Source organism: Pygoscelis adeliae, unplaced genomic scaffold (assembly GCF_000699105.1).
Source record: "Pygoscelis adeliae isolate BGI_AS28 unplaced genomic scaffold, ASM69910v1 Scaffold171, whole genome shotgun sequence".
Lineage (NCBI taxonomy): Eukaryota > Metazoa > Chordata > Aves > Sphenisciformes > Spheniscidae > Pygoscelis > Pygoscelis adeliae.
Genome location: NW_008824186.1, coordinates 2273816 through 2289485, shown reverse-complemented (window position 1 = coordinate 2289485; position 15670 = coordinate 2273816). Strand labels below are relative to the sequence as shown.

Sequence of the window (15670 nt, the reverse complement as noted above, 5' to 3'; positions counted from 1 at the left end):
CGGCCCCAAAACTGAGCCCTGGGGAACACCGCTCGTGACCTGTCCCCAGCTGGATTGAACTCCATTCACCACAACTCTCTGGGCCCGGCCGTCCAGCCAGTTTTTGACCCAGCGCAGAGTACACCTGTCTAAGCTGTGAGCCACCAGCTTCTCTAGGAGAATGCTGTGGGAGACGGTGTCAAAGGCCTTACTGAAGTCCAGGTAGACCACATCCACAGCCTTTCCCTCATCCACTAGGCTGGTCATAGAAGGAGATCAGGTTGGTCAAGCAGGACCTGCCTTTCATGAACTCGTGCTAGCTGGGCCTGATCCCCTGGTTGTCCCGCATGTGCCTTGTGAGCGCCCTCAAGATGAACTGCTCCATAATCTTCCCCAATTACATTTTAATTACATTAAGAGAGAAGAATGTGGCATAACCAACAGACAGTTGAGATTGTCGATAAAATACTGCTCTTCTGTGTTTTACTGAAATACCATAGAACTGGAGTCTGATTCTGTATTTTCCATCTTTCTAAAAGTCATCCTCTATCTTGAATAATATTATTAGAGAGTTAATAATCCTTTAAAATATTGACATCTATTTATTTTTTTATGTGATAATTCAAAAACAAACCAGGCGAATGCTAAAGATGTGTACTGTTCCCAAAGGAACACTCTACATATCTTTTAAGATGTATTAACTTTAGAGATGCTTTTCTTCTAATTTCTCAGTGGTAGACTTTATTTTTCAAGTAGCAGATTATTTTTTCTTTTGTCTCGTGAATACCGTAACTGTTCTAGGCTGTTAAATAGTCCTTCTCTTTGTCCAAATATTGGTTGAATCTTCAAATGTTAAGGATTGTCTTGTATTATCTTATGAGAGGATCAGGGGAATTAGATGCATGGAGTAGGCTGGTTTCCATTTTTTCCTGAACCTGCCAACAGTTGCAAGCTTTGAACCAACTTTGTTCTTGGAGTGTCTTTTTTTTTTTTTTCTTTTTTTTAGTATGTCTGCAGCTGGGAAATAGAGGTGAAAAATCACATATTGTATACATTTCTAAATAAATATTTTGCACTGAAAAGAGTTGCTGGGCTGAGCAGGAGTTTGTTTTCTATTGGAATTAATTTCTGAAACGTTTTCTGTTGTCTGTACAGGCTTGCTTTTAAACTTCCAGAAGTGTGTTGGCCTGTCCATTGGACAGGAGTGATTTGATGTTATTAACAGTATTAAACTCATTTAAGTAGCAACTTTCTTTCTAGGCAAATCTCTCCATCCTTTATGATTCTGCTTTCTTAGAGTCATTGCTTTTTTTAAAATACAAGATCAAACCCATTTTTGGATTAAATATATCTACCTATAACATTGCTTTTAAATTTTAATTTTCTTCTGAGCTGCAGATAGATGAACCCTAGATGCTGAATTACATTCTAGTCAGACTGTAGCAAACGGTGGTGAACTCCATTGCGGTTACAACGAGCAGCTGAAGCGCATACTGGCTAAAAGGCCATTACCCTCCATTTTATCTGTATTAAATTCAAGTAATGTTTCCAAGTAGTACTCTTCCATTCTGTCTCCATGGGATGCTGTGAATAAAGGCAAATTAACAAAGCTAAGTATTTAAGCAAAATATTAAATATTGTATCTAATATTAAAACAAATCTAAATACGAACCTGCCAGCAGATAATGCAAGCTGGAACTGTATTTTACATGATTAAAATCAAATATAGTGGACAAAAAGAGATGTAAGCTGCATATCAGTTTATATAGCTTATATTTAGAACAGTTTTTTTAATATTTAGAAATGTGTTTGTCATTTTTGTGGTGTTTGGATCTCAAGTGGCTTTGCTTTTGGCCTCTGACTGGAACTCGCTATTGCATAGCTAAGGAGCTGGTTGAAGAGAAACTCCTTTGCCAAGTGTCTGAGCTTTGGGGTAGAGGGGGAAATTTGAGTAATATTTCCCCTATTTTGCATATATCTCAAATCAGATGAAGTGCAAAGTGTGAGTTTTAAGGTATTTCCTTGTCAGTACGAGGCTATCACTGGGTTTTTTTTTAATCTCCTTTTTGGTGATTTAATATTAGAAGTGGACCGTATGCCTAGTCATCTCCCTGCGGGAGTCAGGAAGCTCCTCTTGTTTTCAGTAAAGTCGAACAGGCTGCCCGAGGATGCAATCAAATCGTTTCCCTTGTCTACCTCAAATCTGATCACTTGCATGGTGCGTGCTGGGTTGTTGCCTTTTGTTTTGCTGGGTTTGGTTGTTTTGCATCTCAGACTTGTTAGCCTGCGCAGGAGCCTGAGGTTGGGGTGCTGAGGCTTCCCCGCTTGGGGCGGCGGGAGCAAGGGGCCTTTCCAGTTCTCCTGCAGTCAGGAGTTTCCTGTGCAACTACTTGTCTTGTAGGTGTCCGGTTTCACTTTGAGCACAGCCTGCACTGTTTGAATACTTCGAAAATGCTCTGTGATTTAATGCAGTTTTTAGCAATTTTCCTTTATATCAGAGGCAGAAGTTACAAGTGCCTAAGAACAAAGGAACAAGGTATTGCACCCAGAAGTATCCTTTGCTGCTTAAAAGTCCAGGTCTGGTTTTCACATAGCCATTATACATTTCCCTAGAGCTTGAATAATTGCTGCTACTAAACTTTAAAAAAAAAAAAAAAATCTTAAAAATTGCTAAGCTCTAATGAAAATTGATCTAGAAAATAAAGATGAAAATGCCCTCTTTCCATGTAATGATACTTTTTGTATCGAGGATTAAGTAAACTAAGATACTTGTTTAAGGTGTTTTTGTTTCTGTATTTCATTCTGTATGGATGTCTAGGAGAGCAAGGTTATTTGAAGAAAATGAGAGAATTAAAAATAAAGGCTTACTTGTATGTCCAGTGCTTATTGCAACTAAATTTTGTTTCCTTGTAAAAGTGATCCTTCCATCTGAGTTTGAAATTGAGAAATGCATGTATCACTTGGGTAAAGCGCAAACCAGATAATTGTGTTGGCAGGTGAGGAGGGTGGCGAATGCAGTGTAACCTAATAACCTTTTGCAGTTGGAGACCTAAATTCATATGAAACTATTAGATTGAAGAATGCTGTGGAAATAAATTATTGTAAGAATAGCAATATAAACAGATATGTGAAGAGTTGATTCAGGAAAGACTTAATACAGGCTAAAAAACAGGAGTTGTAAATCAAGGTTGAGGCATTTTAGTAACAAGTATGTGCAAAGACTATACATTTTCTTCCAGAAATTTTACTGGAGAAGTAATAATCTTCTATTAGCCCAACTGGTGGAGCTAAAAAAACCAAATTAATATTTGAGTCATTTCACCTTCATTGTCATAAGGATTTTTTGATTGCATCATTACAGCAATGACAAATAATGATGGCTCTTTATAGGACATCTCTAAAAGGACACTTAAATATTATATTAAAATTGAATGGACCTTTTCAGTGAAAATACTTCAGGGAGAACTATTTTCCAAATTTGTATGTCAAATTTGTATTACTTTCTATCAGTAATCACTCCATTGTGCAGCTAACTATGCCAGTAGAAGTGAGAAATCACTGTGATGTATCAGTGATCAGGGGGAAGTGTTTTTGGAACACTACATAGCAACTAATGATAACAAATAACAACGGACCAAGTAATGTGAATGTGTTTCTTCAGTAACTAATCTGACATTGCAGTGCAAGTGAGAACTCGTGGAATTTTAACAAACTTGGAAACCAGAGTAGAAAAGGCTAGATAGCCATAATGTTATTTGCCACGCTTAATGTATTTTTGATATGCGAATTACATGCTGTATAAGTTTGTCTGTTTAAAAGCTAAATTTTGTAAAAAGAAACCCTAAGGCAGTAATCTTCTTTCAGATTGCTGTGCTTGTGTTTAGGATAAGCTTATGTAAACTGAAGGCATATATGCAGGGTTTTTTTTAGATAAGAATCTACATTCCAGCAACTAGTAATTACACAATAAACAATTAACTGTTCTAATAAATATAATGTTTTTATTGAAAGTCAGATTCATTTTTGAGGTTGCGGTTGCATTAACTATGACGTGGGAGTTTGTGTTTAAAAAAAAGAAAAGTCATCATATACTTTGAGTATTCTTACGATGCTCATAATTACTGGAATTTTGAGATTCTAGTAATTACAAGGTTTTTGAGATACTAAGTCTAGAGGTTATTTTGTATCCCAGTGTTAATTCCAGCATCCGTGTTACAAAGTCTTTGTCTTAAGTTTCTTTTACAAGTTGCTTTTATCATTCAAAGCGTTCTGCCTCATGTCTACAAACTTGTGTTTTAGACTGTTTTCTAGTCTTTGCATATACTGTACGTTTCCTTTACAAAAAAGGTGTTTATTGCGAGGGAGTGAAGAGGGGGAAATGAATCACAGTCTTCACCAAACAACCAGAATAAGTAGAAATTTCAAATTAAAAAAAAACCAAACGGCAAACTAAGTTTTCAGTTTCCCAAATTTTCAGGTGGTTGATTTAAAGTAAAGTTCATCCACTTTGTCACAGTAGAAGGTCATGAGCAAAATGTAAGAGGAGGAATGATGCAATATTACTTGATGTAATCTGCACCGCTTTTTGTGGGTCTCACCTCATCTGGAAGGACGTTTGCTGCAAAGTGTAGGCCCGCTTGTGTATGCCCACACTTTGCAATGCCACTACAATGCCAAACACGCCTCTCAGCCTGAAAATACCTGAAACGGGAAAAGGCAGGTGTTGCGCTGTATGAGCAATATATGTAGTATGACTTCATAGTTTGCCTTTTAAACGTATATGAAAGCAAAGTGAGCATCACATACTTTGATGTAGGTAAATGCTTTAAGAAAACTTGAAAGTAAAACTAAGTAAAACCTATTACACATGGAAAGTTTTCACAAGATCAGCATTTGTGTAGTTGAAGGTAACTCTTGCTAACAATGCGTGCGCTACCATGATTCAGTTTAGAAATGTATTTTCTCACATTTTTATTTTTAAAAAATCTGAAGAAAACATCATGTGTCCTAAGTTTTGTTTTTTCTAGCTATGCAAGTTTGTTCCAAAAAACCAAACCACCTTAACTTTAAAATTTGTCTTGTAAAAATATTTGCATTTAAATTGGCTTTATTACATGCATTAATGTTTTATGTGCAGAACACTATTGTAATTCTTTTGGTCTGGAAATATTAAAGTTTTTTAATGCTGTAAATAAAAAAATAACCTACAGTGTCATGCAGTCATGCCTGCTGATTGTCCATAGTAATGATGCAAATCATTAGATTTCAGTCAGCGTGTAACAGAAATCAGTTGCTGATACATAGTGTTGAACTGCGCAAAGATCTATCCTCTGCAACATAAGCACGTCAATGTGCTGACTCTGAATTGAGGTTTGGCTGTTCCCTAAAAGGTAATTATTGCTGTGAAAGGTGTTAAAGTGCTAGACAGTGACTGCAACTGAGAAAAGCAGTAGCTGAGGTTCTTTTTTTTTTCAAAGGATTTTAGTTCATTCTTTACACTTGTGCCTTAGTCTGGCAAGCTGACTATTGGAGCACCGTGATGCTATTAAGCAGCTGAACTGGAAAATATATCCCCTGTTAGTGCATCTCAGGAATGGAAGTTAATCTAGAAGTCTAAAATGTTGTGTCCCTTATAGACAGGCTCTTGCTAGTTCATAACGCGCGGACGTCACAGCGCTTTTAAAGGCTCATCAGATCTCCGCTGCCTCCTCTTTTCTTAATGAAAACGAAGCAGATCCAGTAGTGTTGCCAATTTTTATATTATTTGGTGACTTCTATAAAAGTTTCCCATGATGTCATGATTCCTGGCATCAAGTGTTCAATTTTTTTCCCTCATGCAGAGTGACTGCCCCCTCATCCCAGGGGATGAAAGAGGGTAAGTAAGGGAAGTCTCCCTTACAGCAGTCAGCAGGGAAGGTTGTGGGTTTTGCCGTTTGGGGTTTCTTGGCATCTGTTTACAACTGAATTTTGAACTTAAAGGAGTCTCGCGTGCACTGGAGTAAGTAGCAGCTACCTATAAACTTAATGTCCAAAAGGCAAGAAGAGAAGAAGATAAATGGTTACTCAGTCATGCCGGCTTTCATTTTTTCCATTTGACAGGTGCTATACAGAGCTGAATCTGTGGAAGCTTGAAAGCTTTGGAATTTTGTTTTGCTTCCCCCTCCTTTTTCTGCCTTTTAAGTTGGAAAACACTAGCACTTTTGACAGGTTCCTAATGTTGCTTGATGTTTAGATCGCATTTCTTTATTTTCTGCATTATTGCTTTTGCATGGGCCCAGACACTGTATATTTTCAGTTTGCTTCCATTAAGCCTGATTAAAACATTGTGTTAATTTAGATGATTCAATTCAAAATGTTAAATAAAAACTGTGGATCATTAAGTTATATTTAATACTAGGAGGTCTGAAGATGGATTTGTCACTTGCTAGTGCTCTCACTGTCAATGTTGTTAGAATCATACCAAAATTAACAAAATCTTTAAAAAACTATTGTTCCCGCAGCTTCCTAGACATTCCAGCCTTTGTATTAAATGTGGTCCTGTAAGTTTTAATGGAATCAGAAATTGAAATGTTAAAGTGGGCATGTACTTGTAGTCATCTGCTTTGCAGATTTTACATCAGTAAATCATTACAAAAAGTGTCCATTCAGTGTTTCTTACAGTTGAACTAGGAAGACCTGTCTTTCTGACTTAGTGCTTTGTAGACTTTTCCATGATCAACTTTGATTTTTTTAAGAGTTTTTTTCCCCCCTTTGGCTCGTTAGGTTTTGTTGTACTTTTTTAAACTGCTTAACATTTTTAGTGACGTTCTAGCACAACCACATCTGTCAGACCTTGGGCATGTGTTCTCTTTTATTTCTGCCACTTTTTGGCTTGTGGTTGGGATTTCATAGTTGTACTTTGTTTCTATAGCTGTATATTTTTGTTAATAATTTTTAATTTCTTCCTTAGCTTAAGTTATGGAGGAGGACATTCATCACATTCAGAAACAGATCTTCTTCACAGACAGACATACACAGCTTCTCATCAGCTTCCTGGATACTCTACTACACACCATCCTACTGGTAACTGTCCATATCATGAGATTACAGCTTAAACAGCTAAAGAAAAAAAACCAAACTGTTACGTAATTTAGATTCAAGTTGATGAATTTTATAATCAGAGGAAGTTTGTTATGCAGGTAGTGGCAAGTGGTATTAGAAAAGCTGAGTTTGTAGTAGAAAGTTAACAATCAGTTGTTAGCTTTTATCAAAATGTAAGTAGAAAGGAAAATATAAGAGGGGGGTTATGCTCAATAACTTATTGTTGGTTCTTAAAGAAACTGCATTTATTCTTTAAAATACAGCTTTTCAGGATTTGGCCTATGCATAAGGGCCAAATGTTAAGTATGCCTTGAAGCCAGCTGCAGAAATCATGCCCATTTTTTTAGACTAAAGCAAATAGCAAAACTAATGCAAGTTTGAACACACTGTTGCTAGTACTTATAAGTGCGAACTAAGACATAGCGCTGGGGGAAAGTTAAAATTTACTTTAAATATAGTAGCAGGTTAGGCGATGTTACATCTGCATGAGGATCTGTCTGTGATCCTGATGATATCCTGTCTCCATGTCAGGAGAAGACAGGGCATGACCTCTTCATGCTTGCCTTGCAACCCAGTTTCTAAGGAAAGATATTTGAGCTCATGTGCTGGCTGGAATCTGCAGTCTCTTGACCAAGTCCTCGATCAGGATGATGGAGGGTCAGAACTGCAGAGAACATTCAGGGTGCAGACCCTGCAGTCTTGACATAATCTCAGTTACCCAAAACTCTGGATCTCTCCAGTGCTTCCCATCGAGCCCCCTGCCATTGGAAGGTGTGAGCAACAGGGAACACACAAAGGTGTTTGTTGAAACAGAAATGCAACCAAAACCTCCTTTCTTGTGCCAGTCCTACAGAGAATTCCAAACTGCTACAAGCTGCCCAAAGGGGAAGAAGGTTGATACGGAGAAGTTGAACCCATTTCAGAAGGAATTCTGAATGTTTAATCAGTTCATGTAAAAACTGGAACAATGAATCTTCAGATGAAGGGAGAATTTTATTGCTTGACCTGAATATTGTTTTTAAGCATCATATTTGACATACATTTAATAATAGATTTTAAAATGTATACTCAAGTTCCAGTTTACAGTTGCAACACTGTAAAACAGTTAAACACTGAAAATATCAATGTACTTTAATAATATTGCTAATGTTTCATAGGTTATTTTTAGTGAATTATGAATGTATATTCTTGTGATTTGATTGAGCTTCTTATAACTTCATCTGACTTGTCTGTTTGTTTTGTTTCATTTCCCTCCACTCTCATCTAGGTCTTTCAGGAATATTTGATACCAGTATGCACAGTGCTGGAAGTAACACTAAGGAAACTTCTTCAGTTATGAATTTTCTCTCTGCTATTGAGTCTCGTACTGCTCAGGCAGTCTCTTCAGGATCTACCCTTTTACCACAGTTCAGGGCTCCTTCCTGGCAGACAGGTGAAAAATTTCTCTTGAAATAAAATTTTGTCATGATTATATTGAACGTTTGGGAGAATTTGAAACAAAAATATCCTGAGTAGATGAAAAGGCTACGTGTCTTCTACCTCTTTTCCATCTTGGTATTTAAAAATCTGAAAATCAATGAAATTATATTAGCAGAAGAATTATATTGGAAGAAGAGTTATATGAGCGGAAGTTCTAATTGTTTAGAAGGATTTTAGATGTACAGGATACTATTTTGTCTAATGAGTCAAATTTATTCTCCAGCTTTGTTTGGAATTAATCTCACCAACACCATAAGCGTATTCAGGTACCTACACACCCTAGCAGATCTTTCATTCTCAAACTCTGTTCCCTGTCATAGTTCTTTTTCTGTGATATTACTACTAAAAATCTGTGGATAACTTCAGCCCCTTTGTACGCAGAAGTAATGAGCAAGGGGTTCTCAAAAAGAGGGTCTGAGGTGCATGTCGCATAGAAATAAGTGATCTAATTTACAAATAAACAAACATGCTGTCTTTTTTGGCAGACAGACTGCCTCCTGTAAAACTCGCCCATCTGTCAAGCCTTCTGTGCAGAGCAGGAAACTTTGCATATTTTGAGCTTGCTATAGACAGCCATGCCAAGATAAGTGTTGCGACTGCATCTGTGGGTAGCTTCAAGTTATGCTTAATCTTATGTAGTGATTATGCAGCTGCGCAGTGAATCACAGCTATTCACTGATCTGACAGAAAACGTTTGGGTGGCTTTTTTTCCTTTGGTGGGGTGGTTTTCCACTGTATCAGCAAGCTGATCTGTGTCTCAGTGCAGCTGTATGATCGCTGGTTCTGATTTAGGGGAGGAGGCATAAGGTAGAAAGAGGGAAGAGTTGAATAATCCTTTCGTTGATGGTTCGCACTTGGTGTGATAAGTGTAATGTGCAGCTGCATTCTGTGAAGAGCTACTCAAAAAGTTGAGAAGAGAAAATGTGGCTTTTTATTCACCGTCGACAAAAAAGCAGATATGTGGGAGCACAGATGAAGATACACACTGTTAGTCTTTCAAAAAATCTTAATATGAATCAGTGGTGTTTAGAGTTGTGATGACCCATCCTCACATCACATTGTCAGCTGGGAAGAAATCTTTTTTTCTCTTCGTCCTAGCATTTTCTCCATTGCAGCCTGCCTAACAGTGAATTGTGAAGAATGGGGAGACATGCTGTGGGTCGGGTTTGATGTTGATACCAGTGATTGAGAGACTTCTCAGTACTCATTACTAAGAACTCATCAGTAAGCCCATTTTCAATATTACCAGTTCTCTGAGCTTTCTGTTGTCCTTTTATATTTTTGCTGCTTTTCTGTATCCCTCAATCCTCCCGAGTGTCTTGTGAGAGCTTTGTCTTCTACAAACTTTTTCGATGAGGGAAAACAAGTGCTCTTTGCTCTTCAAGGTGACCTTTCTTTAGAAGGGTTTTTTACTTTGGGTTTTTCTCCAAACCCTGCAACTGCTGATTTTGGGGGGAAAAGAGGAAGAGTGTGTTTGTTATATTGTCCTTCCAAGTCTTCCTTTGATATGTGGGATGTGTTATCAGTGTTCTGATTTCTTAGGGTAGCGGGGGGTGTCTGTGCACACAACTTACTACCTTTGCCATACCTCTTCTCTGCTCCCCTGGAAAAGTGAAATATAAAACGCAGCAGTTCTACCATAATAGTGCTTCTGTGACTGGCTCTTGTCTGGTTTAACAAATTACCTGCATAGTAGGAAGGGCTTTAATTTATGGAAGAGAAGGGGAAAGATACAGGTTGAATGAGAAATGAACATCTGCAGTTAAAATAGGTATAAATTCTTCCCCTTCTTTGATGCTTCCGGATGCCCCTACCTTTGTGTTAGTGGTAGTGATCAGTAAAAGAGGACCCAGTTGTACATGATGTTGCAGTTTTTTAGAATAGGGGGGAAAAAAAAAAACATTAAAACCCTGCTTATGCTTTCTTACTCAGAAAGACCTTATTGTTGACTCATGAAAAATATCTTGGCATTCGTTCAGTGTCACGTCTCTTCATATCAGTTTGTCTTGAACTGAAAGGGAGAAACAAAGACTTTCTTTCGCAGCTTCATCTGAAACTTCCAAAGCAATTGTGTGATTAAGTTGCAATCAGTTTAAGAGGACTTAATATATTTTAAAATGAAAATTGATTCTTTTTTTTAACTGAAGCGTTTGTCTCAAAACAAGCTTTATTTACTGAGAGTTTTTTTATCTATTCTTAAATGATCCGAAGCTAAAAGCTGTTTTAAGTATCCAGGAAGAACTAAAAAAGGTCAAATTATACCAGTGGTTTTAATTTTTTCTGATTTGCATATCCTTGTAAATTTCCAAGTGGAAATTGATTCCTTTACAGATTCCTTTGCAAGAAGTTTAAGCCTCTCTGAGAATAAACTTGCCTTCTTCACCTTTATTCATAGACTTTGGAAATAGTAAACAAACTTCACCAGTACCTACAAGTTACAGGGTGAAAAGCACTGGACGATATGGATCACTGCTGTAAGCCCCAGAGCTTGCAAGGGAATTTCAGACTCCTATGTCAGTTGTAGTAGTATATTCTGTTGAGAAATCCTGTTTAAGCCAGGATGTCATACCAATGTCCGGATGCAAATAAGTAATATTATACCTTTCAGTTGGATAGTTGCTATTGCATTGTGCAGATAGTTGCTGTCTGTGGATATTTTGGACTCTCACTTTAGAAAGCATACAAATCATATTTATTCTTTGTATTGAAAGTCAAAGCCCTCCTTTAAGAAACATATGTTGCAAAGTGTGTAGGCCATTAGCTATTTCACTGTAAGCTCTGAAGTGTTTCACATAAAGTGAGTTATAAAAGTATTAGTGAGGGTAGATGCAGGAGATGGAATTGCTCCTTTAACTGTATATGTATTACACTTGGTACGGTGTAACTTTGCCTTTTTACTATATATTAAAGGCGTCCAGGGCTTTTGATCAGTTGTCCTCTACTATGAACTTCTTTTAAAACTGAAATAAAAACTAATAAAGAGCCTTCGGTTTCAAAGCAGAATTAATCTTGTACATTTTTTAATCCACAATTTGCATCTTAAGGATATGAGTTTTTTCCCTTGGCAATTCACTGTAGGTGTAGAATTCGGAATTCTTAAAAAACCTCTGCACTTCAGGTTGAAAATTACCCACAATAAGTGCCTCCCTTTATATGTTTTTGTTGAAAAGGGTGGTGATTCTCAAGAAGGTTGTATTTGTAAATGCTGTAAGATCTTACAATTAAATGAGTTATAGAAATGCAGAATGTTGTAACTTGTAAAGCTCCCTTATGCTCTTTTTCCCTTCCTGTTTTGTTTTTGTTTTTTCCAGGTATGCATTCCTCAACAGCCACAGAACTATTTGTTACTGGAGCTTTGCCAACCTCTGGAACATTTCCACCAACATCTGCTTTATCAGCATATCAGCATCCCAACACTTTCAGCAGTAGAAACTTTGCTACTACCCCTTCTCTTACTCTTCAAGATACTACTTTCAGTGCTACATCAAATGGTCTCTTAACTACCCATGATCCTTTATTACAGATTAAAACATCACAAGGCACTGTTCCAACTGCTTTGACATTTGAGCGCCTAGGCAGTTCTGTTTTAAGTACCAGTATTCCACCTCAGTCATCAACATATCGTTCTGCTCAAGAATCTGCACCCCATCTTTTGCAACCTCAATTTAGTTTGTTGCCTTCAACCCTTGGAGGAGCTCAGCAGGTTTCTCAGGCATATAGCACATCTGTCTTTACTGGTTCCACTGCTTCTATCGATAGAGCACTTCAGCGAGAATGTAGTGTTATTAAACACCATCAGCGGCCTTCAAGTACTCAGTCTGTTCAGGCTCAATTGACTGTTTCACAGCATTCCTTACACAGCTATTTAACAAGTACAAGTGGAGTTAATTTTCAGGATACATCTAGGCACTCAGCGTTATCCTGCAGTCCAGTTGGAGATGTTACTCAGGTGAGCAATGGAGGACCACAGCAGAAAACTTCTCAAGTTACAGTGGAACTTGCTCAGTCGTACACATCTGTGATTCCATCACCTGGTTTTCCATCTCCTTCCACAGCAAAAGTGAAAAACTGTTCCACGAAGCAGCCTCCAAGGTCAACGAAGACGCCCAAACCTCAAAATGTAGCTCCCACTGTGCAGACACAAAGCTATGCCAAAACTGCACAAAACCAGAGTTCTGTCATTACAGGCCAAGCACAGATCTATTCTACAGCACAGCTCCCAAGCCTCTTGTCGGTCAGCCAGTCCCAAAACTATGTTTCATCCCAGGCTCAGAATGTGCCACCTGTCAGTCACTCACAGGATTTCTCATCCAGCAAGGTTGAGAAGCTGCCCTCACTGTATAAAACATTGACTTTTTCTGGGCAATCGCAAACTATTACTTCTGATAGTCAAACTCTAAGTTACTCCTCAGAGGAACAGGTATTGACTTCAGTTCCAAATGAGAACTACTCTGGGCAAACGAGGGAACTTTCTTCAGTCAGTCAATCTCAGAGCTACTCTTCTAGTCACTCTCAGGGTTTATCTCCAGTTAGCCAACCCCAAGTTAGTTTTTCATCTCAATCACAAGTTTTATCAGCTGTTAGTCCTTCAGAAAGCTATTCTTCAGGGCAGTCTTTAACATTAACATCGCCTTCTCTTTCCTTTAATGCCTCTCCTCGGATACAAACTCTTCCAGCCTCGAGTCCAAATCAGAGCTATATTTCTTTACATTCTTCTCAGAACTCTCAATCACAAGAATCTTCCTCTCCGCAGTCTCAAAAGTTTTTGCCATCTGTCCAGTCTCCTCCTTTTGCATCCCCAGCTCATTCACAGACACTGCAGAACAACAGGCCTTCTTCGGAAACAAAGTCATATGTTAAAAGGAAGTCTGACTCTAATTTGTATGCCTCATCAAAACAAGAGGAGGAATTATCAATGCAGGATATGCAGGCATTGCAACAGCAAGCTTCTCTTGAATCTTCCACTCAAAGGCTAACTGATGAGGAAATCAATGCTCAGGATGCATCCTATAGGGTCTCAAAAGCAGATGACAGATACTCTCAAAGTGTAATCAGAAGTAACTCTCGTCTTGAAGATCAAGTCGTTGCACTTACTCTTCAAGGAACAAAAAAAGACGAAAGAACGGTCAATTCTGTAGAACAGCTTTCCCAACATATTGGCCATATCACTAGCCTAAGCCATGATATAAAAAAGACAGCTAATTTAATGCAAACAACACAAGTAACTGTGAGTGCTAAAGAACTAAACCAGCAACATTCTCTTATGCATAAGGTACATGAAAGTAAAGCTCAAGAACAGCAAGGCCAAGTCATTAGTACGCCATCGCAGGTTCAACCTCATGCTTTAAGACATGGTCATCAGCTGTGTTTGCCCAGTGCACAGGTACTTCTGGAGTCAGCCTGTGACTTGCAGATTCTTCATCAGTCAATACTGCAGTCAGGTTTAGGACAAGCAAAGGTATCACCGCAAGTGCAAAGAATACAGAGTCCTCAACAAGTGACACATCCATTCCTTCAGATGGATGGTCATATTATTCAAAGTAATGGGGGTCATTCTCAGCAACAGCTTCATACTCAGAATTCAGAAGTAATGAAAATGGACATTTCTGAGCCATCAAAACCACTACAGCAACATTTGACAACAAAAGATCATTTTACTCAGACAAATCAACATGATTCAAAAAATCAGTTTGTTTCTCTAAGTTCAATATGTTTCCCAGAATCTATACTTCTCAGTGATGAGAGGAATATATTATCCAATGTAGATGACATCTTAGCAGCAACAGCAGCAGCCTGTGGAGTGACACCGTCTGACTTTGCCAAATCAGCTTCTAATGAAGAGGAAATCCAGTCTGTTGAAAATAGGGAGGAGTCTAAAGCACAGTTCCGATCAATGGATGTAAGACATGTGTCTTCTGGTTTCAGTGCCACACCTACTGTAGTTGGAAAGCCAGCAACCATAAGTAATATTTCTCTGAATGGAGGCCAAATTACTATAAATCTTACACCAGTGTCAACAATACAGACAAAACCTGTGAACCTTGATCAACAACACATTGACACTTCTGATCAAAATGTACCAACGAGAATGACCTCTCCCACCCTTGGCCCTGGTCAAGAGGACCAAGAGCAAGGGTCTGTTCCAGTTAAGAAACAGTCTAGCATCAGTCATGAATCTGAAGAAGATAATGATGCTTCTGCTGATGGTACACTGAATGCAAGAGAGACAGACTTTGTTTCAAGTGGTAAGAGTCTAAGTGAAGAAAGTGCTGCTTCAGAGAATGATTTTAATATGGGTGGTGATGATGGTACAGTAGCAGGTAACCAGTCAAAGGGTCCATTGCAGCCACTATCTGTGCCCCAAAGTGCAGATGGAACCATTAGTAGAACTGAAGAAGAATGCCAAGATTTAACTCAAGGGAACCTTCAGAAGAAAAAAAGCAAAGGAAAAAGCCAAAACAAAAATGCTGCAGAAGATGACAGTGCGATTCAGAAACAGATGAAAAGAAGTGGACAGTGTAAACGTCAAAATTCAAGAGGAACTGACTCATGTTTGACATACTCTTCTCCTGTTTCTGAAAGTTGTTATGATACTTACCAGCATCAGGAAAGAATGAGGCAAAAAATTAAAGAAGTTGAAGAAAAACAGCCTGAAGTCAAAACAGGATTTATTGCATCTTTTTTAGACTTTCTAAAGTCTGGGCCTAGGCAGCAGTTTTCAGCTCCAGCTGTACGAATGCCAAACAGGACTAGGCGACCAGTTACCCAAATAGTTCGTGCCCCTTGCCTACAGTCCTCTGCAAAGCCTCAGCCAGCAGCAGCAGCACCTGTAGCTGCTGAGGTTAGCGGAGAAAGTCCAACCAAAAAAGTTGATGAAGAACTTAAGAAAAATTTAGAAACGTTGCCTTCATTTTCTTCTGATGAAGATGATTCTGTGGGGGGTAACCACGATCTTCAGAAGAGCATCTGTACTGCATTGTCAGCCCTGGATGATACATCTGACAGAAAGAACAAATCAGGTAAAACAGTTACTACAAGTGCATATGTTGAAGGGGATTCTGTAGCTGATGGGAAAAAATAAAGAATAATTTTAGCTACCTTCAGTTCAGGTAAAGGTCTTGATTGGTTTTGG

The 15670-nt window shown here is 38.3% G+C and overlaps 1 protein-coding gene across 1 annotated transcript in view; it reads left to right on the top strand.

The window, feature by feature from the left end:
• Positions 1-15670, top strand: part of QSER1 (glutamine and serine rich 1) — a 41562-nt gene that overhangs the window by 5892 nt on the left and 20000 nt on the right. Inside the window, exons 3-5 of the mRNA XM_009334501.1 lie at positions 6929-7041; positions 8327-8491; positions 11850-15557. Of these exons, the coding sequence (XP_009332776.1) occupies positions 8353-8491; positions 11850-15557 (3847 nt within the window). The 5' untranslated portion in view covers positions 6929-7041; positions 8327-8352. The remainder of the gene's footprint in view (positions 1-6928; positions 7042-8326; positions 8492-11849; positions 15558-15670) is intronic.